This window comes from Rhododendron vialii, chromosome 1a (assembly GCF_030253575.1).
Source record: "Rhododendron vialii isolate Sample 1 chromosome 1a, ASM3025357v1".
Classification (NCBI taxonomy): Eukaryota; Viridiplantae; Streptophyta; class Magnoliopsida; order Ericales; family Ericaceae; genus Rhododendron; species Rhododendron vialii.
In genome coordinates, this window is record NC_080557.1 from 37026973 (window position 1) to 37046355 (window position 19383).

The window sequence follows — 19383 nt, forward strand, 5'->3', positions numbered from 1 at the left end:
ACATTTCACAGCTATATGAGAAAAAGTTGAGTTTTCAAACCTACTACATACTATTACTTGCCTTTTATATTTTAAGAATGAACTTATCCCTTTGATCAACTTACTCCTGTTCAAAAAAAAAAATGAAGTTTTACCCAATGCAATAGAACATTTTCTAACCAGAAAACAAGAAGCTTCGTGTGCTTCTCGTAGATTAGAAACTTGTTAGTATTAATCATTTATGAGGAAGTGCCAACAGCAAGGAGGAACCCATTACCACAAGGTGTACCCAAAACAAATGTCCATTCATAATGCGTGTGTGTGTGTGTGTGTGTGTGAGAGAGAGAGAGAGAGAGAGAGAGAGAGAGAGAGAGAGAGCAAAAGATACAACACAAACTCAATCAGATCATACAGGGTGTACCTGACTAGAACAACGAAATTTTAACTTGGAAGCCCACCTGACTAGAACAACGAAATTTTAACTTGGAAGCCCACTAATGTTCTAACCGAACAACAACTGACCTACTAGTTTCTCACTTAAATAGTACACCAATGTCGATGTTTCAACTGGGATTCAAACTATCGTTCAGCAGTTTGATGTATAAAAAAACAAGCATGTTTCATCGTAAAACCACCATCTAATAATGCTACAAAATATAACTTAGGGTTATGCCAACCGCTAGAACTACTACACTCTGTTTTTTCGAAGACGAGGAAATCCTTGAGTTTGCAGAAAACAAAACCCCGAATGAAGATTAATACTGCAGGCGTTTCCTCTATGGTGTCTTTTTCCAAGTAAACAAGACAAAACGCGCCATGCAACTTCGGAAACATTTATAACTCCACATGGATTGCATAGGGTATAACAGAACGGCAAAGAAACATAAGCGAGGATCTGCAGAAGAACCATAGTAAGAAACCGTAGTGCAAAAATATTGTCTTATGAAAGTGTTTCATTCTATCACCGATCTCGTTCTGTAGTTAAGACTATCTTCCATGATGTTTACTCAGGTGGAAGCAAACAGAATTATCAAAGGATTGTTTTGTTTTAATGCGGTTCTGACAAAACAAAAGGGCATAATCCACCAAAATGACAAGGTTGAGCTAGATTAATAAACATGTGAGACAGGAGCTTATGTTTTCCTCAGGTGCTTAGGTTTTCCTTAGGTTGTCATCATGCTTCACTTTAAAATCACATGATTTAAAGGAGAAAAAGAAAAAAGACTAAACAACCTGATCAAATAAACAGCTTGCGATGTTCGAAAAAAATAATAATAAGGAGCTTGCACACAAAACAAGAATTCAACACAAGGCCCCATGAGTCAACTGAAAGTGACTTCTTAGATTGGTGTTTCTTTCAATCGATGCATCACAGTTGAATAACAGAAAAAATTTCTCAAACTCATCTTTATTAACATAGATGTTCAACTCATTTTTCTTCTACAACTAGTATATGAAACCAGAAGACCAAGTGTTTGATCCGAAGGAAATCCGATCTCACTTAAGCCCAAACTAAAAATGCATTCGATGTAATCACACCCTATCCCCATTTTGAAGGCCAGGTCAACCCTGTCAATTTCGTGGGGTGCACCAGTTGATTCATTTACTCTTTTGATTCAAGCTTAGAAATTCAGCACAAGAAAGTCTACAAAGAACATACCTAGAAAAGATTTTGTTCAGCTAACTTGCATCAATGTTGGAGGATGACTTCTTTTTCCTCTTGTGCTTGGGCTTCACTGCATCTGCTAAAGTATTTTTTCTGTTTGTCTCTACTACAGTTCCCACTGCCCCATCGGGGGAATGGGCTGGCATAATATCGGCATTAAGTTGGTCAGATTCAGTTTCAGAGGGCTTCTCGTCTGTCGACTCTTCTGGCGGCTTATTGGGTGTCAACACTTCTGCAAGCAAATTGAAAGAGCACTGTAATTTCTGTATGGAAATGGATTTAAACCTAATTCAGAATCAAAATACATATACTGCCTCTATCCCAGTTTGTTTGTCCATTTTTGGGAATTAAGCACTCTGATCGGATTTGTCGTGATATTCTCCAACCAAAAGATCTCAATTAGCTCTTCCACTCAAAGTTTTGAGCATCCTCCATAACAGATGTTAAATAGACAATAAAGATGATTTTCCCGCAATAGTGAAAATGGACAGATAAAGTGGGAGGACAGAGCATAGGAAACACCGAAATAGTGGCTCTCCACCGCATCTATACATTTTCAGATGATTGACTTTCACCTTCCATGTTATTGCTCTGACTGACTCCGCTTTCCTTTGATATCGGCTTTAACCTCTCTTGATGCCCTGGCAAATCACTCATTCGCTTTTGATCAACGGATTGGTTCTGGGTCTCCCAGTCAGCAACAGGTTTATGAACATCCAAAGCAGCAGAAGAGTGACGTTTGATCTTCCTCAGTGCCCTTTCAGTGTTGTATGATTCAACCTTTAGAGTTTAACAGGAAATTATGTGTGGAACATGCCTTGTCTATTCAATATGAGAATGATAGTTACTTATCGTACAACAAAAAAACAATTAGATTGTCATCAACATGACCTCCCTTCCACTTCACACATAAAATTAACTGCTGAGTGCCAACTGTTGCCATTACACATAACATCCTTGTATAATTCTTGACAGGAGAAAAAAAGTTCCGACATCAAAGAGTAAGCAATTCCATTTTTCGAAGTAATATCATAGGCCATTAGTAAAGGTACACACCACTCAAGCTTAGTGAATGATATAATGGAGCATGTTAAAGCATCCAACTCAAAACCAATTGACAATTAGTGAAGAGGCTGCCCAGGCTCATATACTAGTTTTGGAGGAGATAATTAACCGTTGTGTGACAAACTCCAACAGAACACTAGAGTCATGCAAGATCAATTCTTCCCAACATAGAAGAAGGATCGACTGAATTAGTTTCAACCCCGAAATTCTGTAGTTCTACACATACCCAACTCAAAATAACCTCATCCTTGCCATTTGGGTAGCTAGACAGTGGCGGAGCCAGGATTAGGTTCAGGGATTGCACTGTTTAACGGGCGTCCACTGGTATCGTCGTATAGTTTTAGTAACAATATGACGAGAAAGGTTAATTTGTAAAGTTAGGCTTTGTCCTGGGTTTTGTTTTTGTTAAAACTAAAACAAAGATTGATTCAATTTTCCTGTGGTCTTTGAATGAAAGTCATTGAGATATTTTTAATGATCCGAACCATTCATCTTTTAAATGGCTGTCTTTTCATCATTTGTGTGAAAAACCAAGTTGTTTGGATACCAGCAAGTTCCGTTAGTGTAAAATACAACTTTTTTAAAAACTAGGCTGGCAAGTGTGCCACACACCCCGCCAACTAGCTCCGCCCCTATAGCTAGATGCACCCTTTATTGCTCATCTTAAAGAACAAGATGCCCCCTTCTCATTATTGAGCTTACATCCAAGGCCCAGGAGATGCTTTACGGTAAGATATGAATATTTATTTCCCCATTTTATTTTTCTTATATAACCCATTCATGTCAAAATAAGCGTACCTCAACTAATCCCGAGGCCCCAATAGTTTTTTTCTGTTGGCGATGGGAGTTTTTACAAGTTTACTTGGAAGTTGGAACTATGGGGGGGGGGGGGGCGGGGGTGGGGGATGAGGGGATTTATAGAATCAAACACATGCAATTTGCAACATCCAACAACTTTCTATTTCCTAGGAATCTTTTCGTACAGCCTCAAGATTTTGGGTATTGATTTAGCTTTTTACTTAAACGGGTGGGGGGGAAAATCTGCTATCTTGGTCACGTAAGATAGATACAAACTAGTGTCAAACATCGGTCATAAAGTAACACTTGATGACAGTAACTTCTATCCTTCTAAAATTCAGATAGGAGGAAAGTGCATTTCTTTCGGCTCCATCCATTGGTGGAAAAACAATAGGATTGCCCCAGTCTTATAAGTAGTAGATAGATATGTTGTATAGTTCTAAGAGTTAACGACATGATACCAGACACAATATCGAACAAACAACCACACAAAGGAAAAACTCACGGCATTTTTTATCTTGCTTGTTATATCACCAGCCTTCACAGAAGCTATTCTCAAACACTGCATGATGACTGTGTGCATGATGGCCACTCTTCCAGCTTTCTGAATGGCGCAAATATCCCCATTTGTGTTGAGTGTAGCAATCATTCTTCCCCCCATAACGGACTCTTCCTTATGGGTTGGGTCTATTACCTAGGCAGCACCAAATGAATTACAAAGTGAATGTGACACTTGAAACGGTGTTCTTTAATGAATAGAGAACAAAATACTTTTAGGACTTAGTTTGCCTACCACAATGTTATCATCACCAAAAAATCCAAAGGTTACTGCTATAGGGAAATGATGGATTACCAAAGGAAGCGGCTCCCTCACCTGTCAAAATGAAACAAATGTTAAACTATCCACTAATGAATCGCAATTCACCACAAGGAAAAACAATTCGCGAAAGGACCAAGACAACATATTAGCCTTTATTGGACAGATAACCTGCATTATAACTTCGTCAATTAAGTGCAAATATTTACTAAAGCACCCCACGCGGCACAAGCACAACACAAAAGAACTTAAACAAATGGAGTATCTGTGTAGTAAAATCAAGTCAAAGAATTCAGAGTCGACGAGGCACAAAAGGGGAGTATCTGTTACTACTAGAAACACAAGGAAAGAACTGGACAAGGCATGGACATGACACGATAAGATTGTTATCGACCTCACAGGTCTAGAGTCTAGACAGGGAGGATATTACTCATGATGGACAAGGAAACAACAAATTGTCCTACACACACAACACAAATGTATATTTATACACTATCAAACAAGAAAGCTACAAAACTGTCCATATAAGGTTCTAAATTCGTATTACATAATAATGGGAAATAAGAAACGTGATAAGCATCAGGAAACAGAGCTATGTAAGTATTAAATTTTTTTTTTCTATTTACCTGGTCCAGTACTTCAGAATATTCCTACAGATGGTTTACAACTATTGTCCAGAGAACTAAGATTAATGTCTACACCATTACCTTTATTTAAACCATTACACCTAAAGGAATAAGTAAAGCATCTTACCTCAGGTGGATGTATTATCACTTCCTGACCACCTTCACCACCTAATGTAAATTCAGGCCGCCGGAATGTCGAGAGAGCAGCCAAAGCAGCAATGTTGGCAGCATCAACAAGATTTCTGTTCCCGTAATCAAGAAAGAGAAAAGGACACATCTGACGTATTGCTCAAGAAACACATTAGAAATTTCCTTGCATTTTCAATTCTACTACTACTTACCCCCCATTGTCCAGAATGTGGAGATCAACGCGAATGGCCCACACTAGCTTCCCAGCAATAACGCAAAGTGATTCCATATCTACTGCCCGGCTTTCCCTGCAAGTTATATACATCTGTATCACTACTTATCCAAAAAAAAAATTGATCTCATATCAAGACAAAGTCCTACACAGAGCCGAATGGAGAAAAGAAATTCATGTAGCCAAGCCAATTTATTAGGACACAATGCTTAGTTTGGTTTGGTTATCAAGCCCTACCAAATCTGTTTTCTTATTCTCTGAGAACACCCACTGTTCATCTTATGCAATAAAGATTGACGGAGTGCTACAGATCCTTCTAAAAATGGTGATAGTCAGCGGACGATCCTGGAATTCGGCACGGAGGATCCAGGAATTCGGCACGGAGGGGACACCTATTAGTCATAACCTTGAAAACTCTTTCTCACAATCAAGCATAATCAGATAATTACTCCATTAGAGCATTCCCACATGTGATTTTGTATCCAAGTATATCTCCATGCATGTTAAAAGAACAATGCTCAAAAACTAGAAGCCCCTAATCCACTCAAACTAGCACCAGAATATAGTGACATGTTGCATTAGTTTTGAGGTATAAGGAGGGGTTGGTTTCATAATTTTGAGGGGCACTGATATAATTATTGTGGAATGTAAATGAAAGATGTAATTAGTGTACAGTGATACTAGTGCAAGTATTGAAAATTGCAGGAGGGGAACGTGACCCCCTGGGATCTGCTAAAATCCGACTCTGGTCACAATAGAGAGTCACCGCTTAAAGTATGTTCTGGAGCTGTACATTGAACTTAGGGAATTCAAAATCACATTGATACGTTTAAGATGTCAAGTATGTATAGGTGGGATTTCCCTACAATAACAATAATCAATGAGGAAGAGGAAACAACGAAAGCAAAAATTCTCAGTATGTTCTTATGGTAGAATATGAGCCAAAAACATGTACTGAAGTTATAAAACTTAGGCTCCTAAGCCATATTATGAAACAAAGCCATAGCCTCTTTTGATCGCTAAAAAAGAAGAGAGGAAAAAAAAACATAAAAATCACCTCAGACCACGGTCTATGATGCGTGCCAACTCCACAGCAGATTCTCCAGCACGACCTGCTTCAAATGAAGGATCAGCCATTGGAGAGAACTCGGTGAAGATTGAAAGGGTCCCTTCATTTTGCCTATCTCGATAAGGTTGAACTAGTTCGGAAGTTACGAAACCCATAACATGAGTCTGGCCAAGCTGCACCTCTGATGAACCATCTTCTCTGCACATTAAGCCATTATTTAAATGCTTTGCACAACTACATCATTTTACCAAGTCAGAGGGGCATGTCCAAAACAACAACAAATATGATAAACACTGGAATGTATACATTCAATCAGCCAAACTGTGCCAGTTTAATTTGAGAAAGAAAATAACATCCATATAGACAAATTGTATGATTCACACCAAACATAAACTGGCGCCAATGAGTGGATAATGCTAGAGACTGACAGGACTATACAAACATAAACTGCTGCCAACAAGTAAATAAATGTTGTTTAAGTTACTATCGAACAAAAGGACAGGGCTCTTAAACTACAAGTCCAACTTTTATCATCAAAGTATAATATTAGCCATCCCAATGAAAATTAAAAAAAAATCAGGAAGGAGTAGTAGTAGGTAGACAAACATAAATCTAAGGTAATTAACTCATTAGATTAATTAACATACACAAAACAGAAGCACTGTAATAACTAATAAGTCTACAAAATCTATAAAGGAAACTGAACAATTTAGAGATAAAATGGCAGACTAATATTTGGAGGGTAAAAGACAAGAAAAAACAGTAAAAAGAATTGTTGGAACTTTGTTGTCACTTGATCTAGCTACCATCCACGTCTTTACAGAACGACAGGGGTAATTGGATATGGGTGTAACCAACGTACCAAACCCACATCCAAAATTAGACAAGTCTATCCTTAACATTTGGTAGTGGAAGAATGGGTAGCTAAATTGACAGTAGAGGAGTCTCTTATTTCTTAAATAGTCACACGATGAGACATGTAGAAGCCCCTCCTCTTTTCAGGACATCCGCTTAAGTTATAGAGTTATTTCACGTAACTCTTTATGCGGCCTTTAGCATAGACATGGACACGCGACACGACAAGGACACGACACTGACACTCGGACAAGTAAATTGTAAAAAATTGAAGGACACGACACGTCGGGGGACACCCTCAATTTGTCTTTTATGTATACAGATATATGAATAAAAAAATAACCAAATATGGCCCTAATGTAAATATGTAAACCCATATGTACCTTATATCAGATTTATAATATCACGAAAAAAAATTCAACAAAAGCATTTCATTGTTTATTTGTCTTTACAATCAATAATGTTATGCTTCGTCACACAAAAAGAAGACTTCCGTAAGTTTAAGTCTCAATCAGATCGTAATATTTTGGTTAACACCCGCGACTTGTTTTGAGAGTGTCCCAAGACTGTCCGGAGCATTTTTTAGAGTGTCCCCGGAGTGTCCAAAACGGAAACATAGAGAAAAAATATGACACTTTGGATTTGAGTGTCGGACAAGTGTTAATAACTGTGTTTTCAGAATGCATTTTTCTTGGAAAAGAAACGGCTGTAGGTAATTTTTTTTTTTACAAAAATGTAAGTTAAATGTTCACCAATCCAATAGCTACCGATGTCCAATCAACCTGAATTTTTACGTGGACTACATACTCGGCACGACGAACAAAATGAACAGTTCAGATCTAATAATGGGACCCAGGTGGGTCCCATAACGGGTGCACAGCGCACATCCTTGTCCCCTGTGCTACATAGTTATGCGGTGAAAACTATATACATTATCACTCAAATTGTGTCTCCATGTGCGTGGGGATGTCCACACACCTATACCGAATGACCAGACAGTTTTAAAGTTCAGTCTTGTGTTTAGATTGGGGTTCAAAGAAGTTAAGTACCTAAAACATGTCTGCACCTCATTCAATTCCATTAACATTGACAGTCACATTTACAATTCTTACCTACCGAACTTGATAGTTAGCCGTCTATAATCAAATGGACGCCGACCATCAACTCTAATGTCCGCTACCAAAGCAGTCTCAATGAATTTCTTCTCATTCACAGTCATCTTCCATGTATTAGCCAATCTCTGCTCCATTTTTCTGTTCTGAAAAGTACCAGAAAGATGTTCAACAATTCAGCAAGAAAGAATAAGAACAAGCTTCCAGTACAACTAAGGCTGTTGCCAAGTGGTAAGTTGATCCGTAGTAAGTGCCTCATCAAGCATAAGTGACTTCCATGAATCGTAAGTCACTCCCATAGGGGTACATCCAAGGTTGTGCCCAATAGTTACCATATGGAATTATCGCAGGAACTCCATGTACTCGGGGGACCAGTTGAAGCAAAAAGCCTCGGATATACTCATCAGCAGAAAAAAACACGCATCCCTTACACATTTCTACGGTCATGTTCGTTCGTATTTTTATTTAGTCCACTAGTACCTTACAACACACAGATATCGATTAGTTCCATTACCGGGATAAAACATATATATCTGTCTGTGTATATATAGATACAAGGAAAGTTGTATGAATTGGTAATAAGCACAGGGGTGGAGGTCTAAGAATAGAACCACTCAATGTGTGAAGAGAAAGCATGCAATCTGGGTTTTTTCAACCTTAACCAGACTATCCATAAGTCCAAGTAAAAATCTACTAAAAAAATTACAACCCAAGACATAATATTTCCCTGTTTGGGTAACAAAATAAACAAGAAAACCTCAACATAACTAAAATCCACTTACTGAAGCTACGTACAGCAAAGAAATTGAGCAGATTATGCGGTCCGAATCGTGAGTGCAGAGCAAACGCAAATTCAAACTCTATGAAATAAAACGTCGACTCGGCTTATTGGAAACAAACAAAAGCAGTAGAAGACGTCAGTTCGTTTTCGGTATTTTCTCTTCTTTTTTTAATTTCTCAGAAAACAATGGCTATCTTGCATGTAGCTCCAGAGAGAGAGAAAGAGACTTACATTATTGGCTGTGCCTCCAAGCTTGCATGGGCAGAGGTAGAAGAGAGGAGCGAAGAAGAAAATTAGGGCTCTTCAACTTTAGGGGTTTTTTTTTTTTTTTTAAGAAAAACTTTCAGGTTTTTGGACCAATAAGTCGACTTATTGGTCCAAAATTTATTAAAAAACATTTGTAAGGCCATCTACAGTGGTATAATCAAAAAATGATAATCAAAAGTTGACACATCAGCTTTTGATTATTCACTTAAGAGGTTTCTAAGCTTAACAATATTAAGTTTCACTATGGTCACTTCTAGTCCATAACCAAAATATGGGGTCCATTACGATTTCACTCTCTATCCCCTTCTGTTTTCCGTCATTCACTTTCTTCCATTTACGTTTTTATGGGTTAAAATATATTGATTTCCTCTCTTAATTTAGGGGAAAAAGATCGGTGACTTCCTTCCCTCCTATTATGACTTTTTTTTTCTTTGGCGGGGTGTGGGGGGAATAGAAACAAGAAAGAAGAGTGAAACACCTTAATCCGGCGACGATGAGTTGAATTATAGATGATCGAGAGATATGAGTTTCACTTTTGAAAGAAAAAAAAGAGAAATAGTTTGTGGGTGAAGTGAAGAAGATATAGAGTAGGCGAAGAAACTTGGCTACATAAAAATTTTATTCTTCAATTTTATTTTTTTTACCAAAAAAAAAAATAGGCGAAGAAGAGAAGGAGAAAATACCAATTGAAACGCGTGTGAATACAAATTTTGGATATGTGATGTAGGGTTCATAAATTTTGATTATTGAAAAAAGTTGCTAGTTTTGGTTATCTAAAGCCCAAAATTTGATTATTTCTAAGGATGTTACTAAATTTGATTATACCATTGTGAACGATCTTTTGCACCAACATTGTTAACTTTAAAAACAATTGGCATTTGATTATACCACTGTGGATGGCCTAATAGCAGTACGTCGAATTTTTTTTGAATTATTAATTTTCCTTGGCGAAAGGAATTAAAAGAGTAAAAAATTATAATCCAATTTTAAATTTTTTTGAATAAAATAAAAGGTCAAAAAATCAAACTTTTTGATTTATTTTTGTCTTTATTCAAACAAATATGAGTTTTGATGATAATTTTTATTTTTTCGATTCTTCTCGTCGAGACGAATCAATAATTCACAAAAGTAGGACGCAAAATAAACAAATGCAATTTTTTTTAAAATAATGACAAACTGTCCGTAACCACCCTTAATTTGATCAAAACTTCAGGGTTTTAAGAAAACAGTTGGCTGCGTTCTTATAAATTTAACTTAAACTTAATTTATTTTTTTAATTCAGTTTATTCTTCTACACTTGACTTATTTCTCATCCTTAAACTTGACTTATTTGTAATTGTGTGTGTTAGACAATTAAATTTAAGTTTAAAAGAATGAATGAACTTAATTTATTTTCATTTAAGTTTCAAAATGGTAGAAAAAATAAGTTAAGTTTAAAAAAACTCAACTTTAGTAACAATTTTATTTCTATTCGAGATGCACTTTGATTATTGAAATGCTCTTTGATTTTCGAAACGGTAGATTTTTTTTAGAGACTTTAAAAACCTAATTATGTCAAAATTTATGTTAATCACTCATTGATAAAACCAATGATGGCAATATTTTTTGGTTGGATTCCCTTCTCCTTTTTCTTTTTTAAATATTACTTTTGCCTATAAAAAAAATGATGGCAGCATCTTTATCTCAAAATTTGTGTCAATTGTGGTTTTTATTTTTTTACAATGCTCTAATGTCGCATTGACCGGCATCGGATTAAAATGATAGTTTGAATTATTTGTTCCCGACAATCTTGGTAAAAATAACTAGTTTTCGATTATGTCAAAGATGAAATAACTTGAATCGTACCTATTCACGACGACTGTTCCATTTATAAAAAGTTTGATGCTTATGGGACATCGACAAACAATGTCAAACGCCCTTCATAACTACACATTAATGTGGATCTAGAATTCAGTACATGAAATGAAACTCAAAATCACTGAATAATACTACTCCCGATAAAGATAAACACTTACCTTGTGAGGTGACAGCCCTTGAAGGACAGACACATCATTCAGGGCAAGTTTTCCTATGGGGCTAAAGGGACTTGTTTCTCTTTGTATTTTGTGAAGGAAAATAAGCCGATTTAGCCCTCCCTACGAGATTAATGGGCTTATTTCTCTTTGTATTTTGCGAATTCGCAAAATAAACTCCTTCAACCCGTTTAGCTTCGTAAAAAAAACTCGGCCTCAGTATAAAAGACTACAATCAACCAATTTTTACGAAGTCACACATGAATAATAATACATCAATCAGTTTCAATTGTCAAGGGGGTTTGGAATAGGCCCACAGCCCGCAAGCAAGCCTGGTACTAAAGCAACTCTTTATCTTATGCACCTCAGCTGGACCAAAAACCCAATATTCCCTGCACTCCCCTCCTGCTTTAAATCACGAATTTTAATATGTCGGGATATTTTTAAATGACGGTTTCACCCTCATGCTCCCGCACATAAATTGTGTGACTTAGGTTGGGAGAGGGCTTAGATTGTGCCCATTGGATGGTTCTTTAGCCTTGGTTTAAAAATTAACTAGCTTCAAGAACAGAAATGATAAGAGCATCTCCAATAGCCTCAAGCTCGTCCTAGGCAAAATGCTTAGCAAAAGTGCAAAAATCAACTTTGTCTAGCCACCAAATAACTTCATTACCCAACAGCCTAGGCAAATACCTATTCAAATTCCAAAAATCCCAAATCACTGTTTAAAAAAACAGAAAATTTGTTCTACGGGGCGGTTGATTGGCCCGCATGAAGCCGAGAAACATATATCCATGGCACAAATTGAAAACCAGATCAGCATGTACGAGGTGGGAGCCGAGACAATTGGGTGAGGGTTTTGGGCGATGCCTCATTGGACGTGGCGAGAAGGGAGAAAGAGATGAGGCTATAGGAGATGCTCTAATGCATTCAAACTTTGTTTCTGCCCTTTCGGGTCAAACTCAAATGAAGTTGACAGAGTAATGTGAAGATGCATTGCTAGGCGCTCTGTTTGTTTTACATTGAGCCTGAATCTAATCCTGTGCTCCCAATCACGAGTCGAAATTTGAGTAACAGCATCGTTTCATTAAGCAAGTAATAGAGTTGTACACACTTGATTTAAAAATTTGATGAGCTTCAAAGTGTGGTTGAATATAAGCCGATCCCAGATAAGCTTTCTAACAAGAGAGACAAACACAAAATAAAAAATACAAAATACATAATATATAATCAATACACAAGTCCCCTCAATACATCGCAATGTTCCGTAAATCCTAAAGCACAAGCAAATGCCATGTTGCAACTCATCTGAAATCAATCCCATTTTCTCTGCAAACTTTAAAACTGGGGATGAGGGAAGAAAAAGAAAAAGACGAGGAAAACTAAAGGCAAAGTGAGTGAGAGCAAAAGATCCACAGCAAATAGATTAACATCACTCATACAGTCAGTAACAAGTTAAGAAAAGGAAAAACTTGTCCAAACATCCAGTTTTTCATCCGACATGAAATCCTCAAAACAATTGCATAACTAGAATCTCCTCCTGGGACTTCTTGATCGGTGTCCACGTGGTGATCTGCAATAGCAAGGAAAAGAACAGCACTTTATGAGTGGATAGGACTCAGATCGACCAAGAACTGAAATGATAATAAAATACGGGATTTGTCACTAAAGATCATCTATTGTATTTTTCAATCTGACAACCATCACAACTCATATCATCTCCTGTATTCATACATCTATGGTCTTTATCCTACTCTTCTCGGATTTGCAGTGTCACGATCACAGTTTAATCTTGCCCACGTATACTGTATCCAATTTCTTGGTAAGAAAATATTATGTAAACAAGCAACCAAGGAGGTGCAACCAAGATACAAAATCTGGAATTAGTTGTAAAGTCACATCCCAAGAACATCACAGAAGGAAAATGAGCCTGCAAGCTGTTGATTTCCAATGCTTCTTCAACCTAAATAGCATGCGAAGGATGACAATTTTGTTCGGACTCATGAGCAACCAACACTCAGATAAGAGAACTTATATGCTTCGAGTCCCACCTTACAAGCAAGTTAAATGTGAATACAATCACTGAGAGAATATTTCTACATCCATCACTACATTCAGTTTCCTTAAAAATCACTTAATTCATTCAGACATATTCCAATACAAACTATAAGTGGATTTGTTTATAAGCACGGTGATTTCACACGGGACATACCTCCTCCTCATGTTCCTCCTTTTAAACGGACCCCTGCTGAAGGCCCAATCGACAGTGATGTTTTGGGTGAGCAGCTCGGTTCCATCCATTTCACTTATAGCTTTTTGTGCCTCGTCACGGTTCTCATATTCAATTAGCGCATAGCCCTGTAAGACATTTCACAGAAAAAGATTCAGCACAAGCCTGTTTTTCAAGTTTATTTGTTATTTTTGGTTTTTGGTAGGCAGGCTTCGAAACTACGACCTACCATCATTTTTATTTCTAGCATTTGGAGAGCAATTAGTGTGGGATTTCCGTATTTTTAAAATCCATTACAGTAGCCTCTTGTACTTTCTGCTTATATCCCGGAGATGAAGAGAACATAATAGAGTTAAGAGGCAACAGGTCCTAATGACACGTGGGGTGTGGATTAACTTGAAGAGTAGGTTAAAGATTTAATCAACCGATTCACAGTTAATGCAGGACTATAGAAAAGTTAATCAACTATCCAAAATAGTATCTTACCAGCTACCCAAACATAGTGTATTGTACACAATTATGCAAATCCAAAGATACTAAAACCCAGAATAGGGACACAGCTCCTGGGAATTGGGTGAAGAATTCGAGGAGAACAGGGCATCAAATAGTTTTAATGCATCACCATTCTGCATCCAACATGCCTTTGAGACTAAAAACACTCATCCAACACAAATTGACGCATGTCAGGCATGAATGTCCATTAACAAATTTGCAATCTCTAGAAAACAAAAGTATTTTCAGAAGTACTAACCAGTAACCACCCATTATCCACATCAGGCCTTTAAAATTTTATACACGTTTGTAAAAAACTTGAGGATTCAAAAAGTTAGGCATAAAGCAGAAGCTATGGTATGTGCTATAATCTTTCCATAAAAGAAAGAGAAATCCGTTTGTGGACAAAGTGGCTTGTTTAGATGTCCATCATATGAGTACGTAATTCGTATTCACTACAAGTTATTCATTGCCATGTGTCAGAACCCATTTCTTTAAGTTTCTTTTTCATGTAAATAGAAAGTATCATGCCAAGGTATCCATATCATGACCCGACTGTGTACCGTATCATTGTATGTGCCTCTTGCCTCTATAATGGGCAATAATTAAAGTTCACCCTATCTAACAGGTTTGAATACTTGTTATATTACCTTGACAAAACCAGTTCGACGATCAAGATTCAAATGCAAATTCTTAATCTCCCCAAATTCACCAAATGCATTTTGCAGATCATCTTCTTGTGCCTCTTCATGAACTCCAGTGACCAGAATAATCCATCCTTCAATGGCTGGAAAAGCTCACCCCCATTAGAAGTGGATTTGACGCAATTTTTTTCATAAATTACAGTTCAGAACTTCAGGCATGGAAAGCAATATATGTATACATCGAATATGAATGATAATACACATATTAACTAGAGAATGAGAGAAGTATCTAAACTGCAAGATAAGAAATTGGGGATACAATGCTAACAATTCAAGACAATACTGGGAAACGTCTAAGAAAAAATTCGACAATAATTGAAGATTCCAGCAAGAATTTAGAAAGAGAGAAGGTACGAGTTCCTAATTAATGTTCTTCACTGTGTATAATGAACAGTATTCTATGCTAGATGGTAGAAAGTCGGCAGTTTGGGAACATCTGAAGATTCCAGCAAGAATTAGAAATTAATATGATATGGAGTTGTCTCATCCCTACTTAATTTTTCTTCACTGTCAATAATAAACACCTATTCGTTGGTAGATGGTAAAGGTCAACAGGTATACGTTCATGAAAATCATGCAAGAGTAATACCAACAGACTTTTTTCCTCTCTCTCTCCTACCTATGTGTCCAACCATGACTGTGCCACAAAGCCAGGCTTGCCAGTCCTATCACCAAGGCATAGACTAGATGTGGTACCCCCATTCACTGGCTTATTGGCACCCCTATGAACAACCTCTCACCCGATTTTCATTTTTCTTTGCTTCAATGAGAGCTGGTGGGTTTTCTCTTCTCTAAATCCATAGCGCTTATCACTCATCATTCATCAAAGCTGCTACAGTTTGTTGCAATTAATTTACATCACATATGAGAATGTTATCAATTAGGAAGTACCATTTCCCAGGAAAATGAAAATTGTTGGCTCAGTCATGTTAATAACCAGGTATTTCAGGAGGAGAAAAACAAGACAACCAAAAATTGGTGGGATCCTACATAGAAACACGCATGGGGTGAGGGATTTCTTTCATTATCTGGGCATGTCTCTGTACAATGGAGAACAAAACTACAAGAGATCAGAATTTTAGGAGGACATATGAATCATGTAACATAGGATCCGTGAATATCAATGTAGGCATGCAGTTACACATGAAAAACAAAACACCAAAGTGTAACTTGGAATTATGTGCCCAAAAGTCCGTGAGAAGTGAAATTTTTACGAATCCACCGAGCAAAACAGCTCAAATCACTTAGAGGATACACAAAACATATAAAGCGCCACACAAAAGAGTTTTCCGAGAGACTTTGAATTCAATGACCAACTAAGATAGTAGGAATACTCAAAAACTTTTTTGCGTTCTTAGATAGGACTAGCAGTTTTACGAGTCTCCAAATTCAACGTCTTCATTCTTCAACACTCCAATTTTCAGTGCCACACAGTCACATGCTCAGTATTTAAATAGCACATTATTTCCGCACATTGAATTCACCGACCAAGTTGAGATAATACTCAAAACTCATTGCGATCCTAAGATAATAATAGCAATTTTTACAAACCAAAATTCTATGTCTCCAACACTCTGATTCTCGTCCCATCCTCAGTTTCTCAAACAGCAAATTAATATTTTCGCAACAAGCGAAGATGAATTTTCTCCCCAAAAGTCCGACTTAAGATGATGGGCTCTCCTGTTCCAATCTTTGTTAATTGTGTACATCTAATCTAGAAAACCCATAAAAGCATCATTAGCAGAACAGGAAACAAGAATCCAGTTTCATCTTCTTTCGCTTCAATTTTCAGCAAATCAAACCGACAACTTGGAGAAACCCACAAAACTTATTAATCGTAAACATCGCATATATGAATCTTCCTAGAGAAACACTTCAATTGTCAACAAATCTCAGTCTTATATTTTCCCCAAGACTTCAACTTTATTAACCATAGTCCATGTAGAGAACGATAATCAACCTAAGTAAGTGAACACAATTTACCGATAAAAAGCTGCACAAAGAGAGGGGGAGAAAGAAAGGGAGGGAGAGAGACTGACATCGTTCAGGACCGGGCCCGCCATCGGAGTCGAGGGAGTCGAATCGACCAGCCAAGCGGGTGTTTCGATCGGCTGCGTCGGTCTCTTGTCGAAAGCCACGGCCTTTGGTCCTCTTGGGCTCGGAGGCGCCGCCAGTGATGGCGGATTTGAGCTTGGGCATAGGAGCAGCGTCCACGTCGACGCCGCCGTCCTCGTCCATGAGATCGTCGTCCTCCGGCTCGAAGTCCACCGCTTCCACTTCTGTATTAGCCATCCTCTCTCTCTCTCTCTCTCTCTCTCTCTCTCTCTCTCTAGAAGTCTCGACCAGGTGGGAGCGCGGAGGGGGCGGGTAAGGGTTTCTGCAGTCGGAACTCAAATGCTTCGTACTTCGGTAGTTATAGAGAGGAGTTGATTTGGAATAAGGAAATATTACACTGACCTCCCTCAGGTTTTTCGTTTATCACAGAACTCTACTCCAAGTTTAAGTTAGCATTACAAATCCACCCATTGATTACTTCGTCAGAGCAAGTCCACCCTAGTACCAAATATCATGTCAAAGTCAGAATTTGAAATTGACAATGGCAAAATCCTGCTCACTCAGGAACCAAACTCAATGTCAAATTTTCTGGATGTCGATTTTTGACAGTGCCATTCTTGATGCCCAAATTTGGCTTCCAATTTAACAATTGCTGAACTTGCCTAATCATTCAAGTCATTGTATTTGCATCAAAAACAGATATGGGTTTAACTCAATGGCCTAATTTAGAGATTATCTAAAATGGCATCAAATCGGTGCGGTGACATTGCTATTTTTTTTGGCTATTTGACACTATAGCAAGTTAAAAAAATGACTATGACAATGTCATTTTGACAACAACGAGTGGACTTGCTCTCAATAATAACTACTACGAAGTAGTATCTTTTTGAATGATTTGCTTATATATCCCTTCGACTTTTAACGAAAGTTCAATTTAGTACTTCGAGTTTCAATTTCAACAAATAAAACCTTCGATTTGCAAATTAGTTTCAATGTCATCCTCCAGTTGGCTTCCGTTAACAAAATTGATAGAAAATGGGCATGTGCCCATCACGTGAGCCTTATCCAAGGGCATATTTGCCAATTTCCCTCTCCCTTTCCTAACCCTATTGGTTTTGGAGGGAAACCATTGCCTTTATACCGCCATTTTGGACCACCATTATTGACACCCCTTTCTTCAAAGTTTTGTTTACCACTAGTCCACCACCAACCCCCTTGGTTTACACATATGTTCTTATCAGAAATTTAAACTAGTGATCCTACCAGTGCATGTAGTACTTCAATTTCTCCACATTTTTATTTTTTGTGCTTTTTTAAAAATGAGCTTAAGCCTTGTTCGGCTAAAAAAGTCATTGTGGATTATTTTTTGTCCTTATTCAAATTTTTTTCGCATTTGTTAGTTTTTTGTCAGTTTTTTGTGGATTATTGCTTCATCATGATGAGAGACATCTAAAAAGCAAAAAATTATGACCGAAACTCAATTTTTTTAAATAAAGACAAAAATAAACCAATAAGCCAATTTTTTTGTCTTTATTAAAAAACAGTTTTGATCGTAATTTTTTACTTTTTAGATTCATTTCATTATGACGAAGCAATAATTCTCAAAAAACTAACAAATGCGAATTTTTTTTGAATAAGTACAAAAAAAATGAAAACCAACAAACAAAAAGAATTTTGAAAAACACTGATGCTAAGACGACCTATGGGTTCCATACTGACCATGAACCGACAGGCATGCGGGTTCCACTCCAAGGCTCGCACGGAACTACGAAGATGATGATGATCATGTTCAGGGCATTGAAGAAAAAAACACCTACTTGCTGCCATAATGTTCAAGAAAAAACACCATTTTGCATTATAGCCATAATGAATTGAAGAAAAAAACACCTACAGGGCATTGAAGAAAAAAAAACATTTGCATTGACCATAATATTCCCTTGGAGAGGGGAATTGGCAAATATGCCCTTGGAGAAGGCTCACATGATGGGCACATGCCCATTTTCCGTCAATTTTGTTAACGAAAGCCAACTGGAGGATGACATTGAAACCAATTTGCAAATCGAAGGTTTTATTTGTAGAAATTGAAACTTGAAGTACTAAGTTAAACTTTCGTTAAAAGTCAAAGGGATATATAAGCAAATCACTTCATTTTTTTTTTTTTTTCCTTTTTCATTTTTTCATAGGATAAGATGTTGACCTTTAGTAAGTTATATCTCACACTAAAATGAGTCGATGTTGCTCCATTAGCTCAAATTCACAATCACATATTTAAAAGTCAATCGCATATGGTAGATCACTTGTAACCGTTTCGAATACAACTTTATGAGTCAAAATGGATAGAGATTTAGCGACAAGATTGTTGTTGTCTTGCTCTGAGAGCATCTGCATCACTCTCGTTATTCCTATTATTTCATTACAGTGGCAAGCAAGACTTTGAAAAGTCAGCATCAGCCTCGTGGCTTTGATCGGTACTTTGCAAAGATTCCAACTTTGC

The 19383-nt window shown here is 37.3% G+C and overlaps 2 protein-coding genes across 6 annotated transcripts; both read right to left on the bottom strand.

The window, feature by feature from the left end:
- Positions 1–350: 350 nt before the first annotated feature.
- On the bottom strand, positions 351–9486 carry LOC131334716 (exosome complex component RRP45A-like). 5 transcript variants are annotated; one of them, XM_058370018.1, is made up of 10 exons: positions 9361–9486; positions 8349–8494; positions 6370–6579; positions 5293–5388; positions 5079–5193; positions 4302–4382; positions 4014–4202; positions 2221–2425; positions 1640–1877; positions 351–874 (listed from the first exon to the last, which is right to left on the bottom strand). In XM_058370018.1, exons 2-9 carry the CDS (start codon positions 8483–8485, stop codon positions 1660–1662), a joined length of 1251 nt encoding a protein of 416 aa, XP_058226001.1. In that variant the 5' UTR covers positions 8486–8494; positions 9361–9486; the 3' UTR covers positions 351–874; positions 1640–1659. The 5 variants fall into 5 exon arrangements, with proteins under 5 accessions (XP_058226001.1, XP_058225924.1, XP_058226081.1 ...); XM_058369941.1 differs by having other exon boundaries at positions 8349–8489; positions 9361–9469; XM_058370098.1 differs by lacking the exon at positions 4302–4382 and having other exon boundaries at positions 8349–8489; positions 9361–9469.
- Positions 9487–12610: 3124 nt separating this feature from the next.
- LOC131335052 (RNA-binding protein Y14A) lies at positions 12611–17230 on the bottom strand. Its single transcript, XM_058370268.1, has 4 exons — positions 16874–17230; positions 14781–14917; positions 13621–13766; positions 12611–12981 (listed from the first exon to the last, which is right to left on the bottom strand). Exons 1-4 carry the CDS (start codon positions 17124–17126, stop codon positions 12936–12938), a joined length of 582 nt encoding a protein of 193 aa, XP_058226251.1. The 5' UTR covers positions 17127–17230; the 3' UTR covers positions 12611–12935.
- Positions 17231–19383: the final 2153 nt, after the last annotated feature.

Bases quoted from the DNA above. Each gene is read 5' to 3' on its own strand.
- LOC131334716 (XM_058370018.1), bottom strand. From the start codon at position 8,485: ATGGAGCAGAGATTGGCTAATACATGGAAGATGACTGTGAATGAGAAG. The intron at 4,203-4,301 runs GTAGGCAAACTA...GGTGCTGCCTAG, and splicing joins TTGGTGATGATAACATTGTG to GTAATAGACCCAACCCATAA. The intron at 2,426-4,013 runs GTGAGTTTTTCC...TAAACTCTAAAG, and splicing joins CAAGCAAGATAAAAAATGCC to GTTGAATCATACAACACTGA.
- LOC131335052 (XM_058370268.1), bottom strand. From the start codon at position 17,126: ATGGCTAATACAGAAGTGGAAGCGGTGGACTTCGAGCCGGAGGACGAC. The intron at 13,767-14,780 runs GTAATATAACAA...AATGTCTTACAG, and splicing joins GTCGAACTGGTTTTGTCAAG to GGCTATGCGCTAATTGAATA. The intron at 12,982-13,620 runs GTATGTCCCGTG...TTGCTATTGCAG, and splicing joins AGGAGGAACATGAGGAGGAG to ATCACCACGTGGACACCGAT.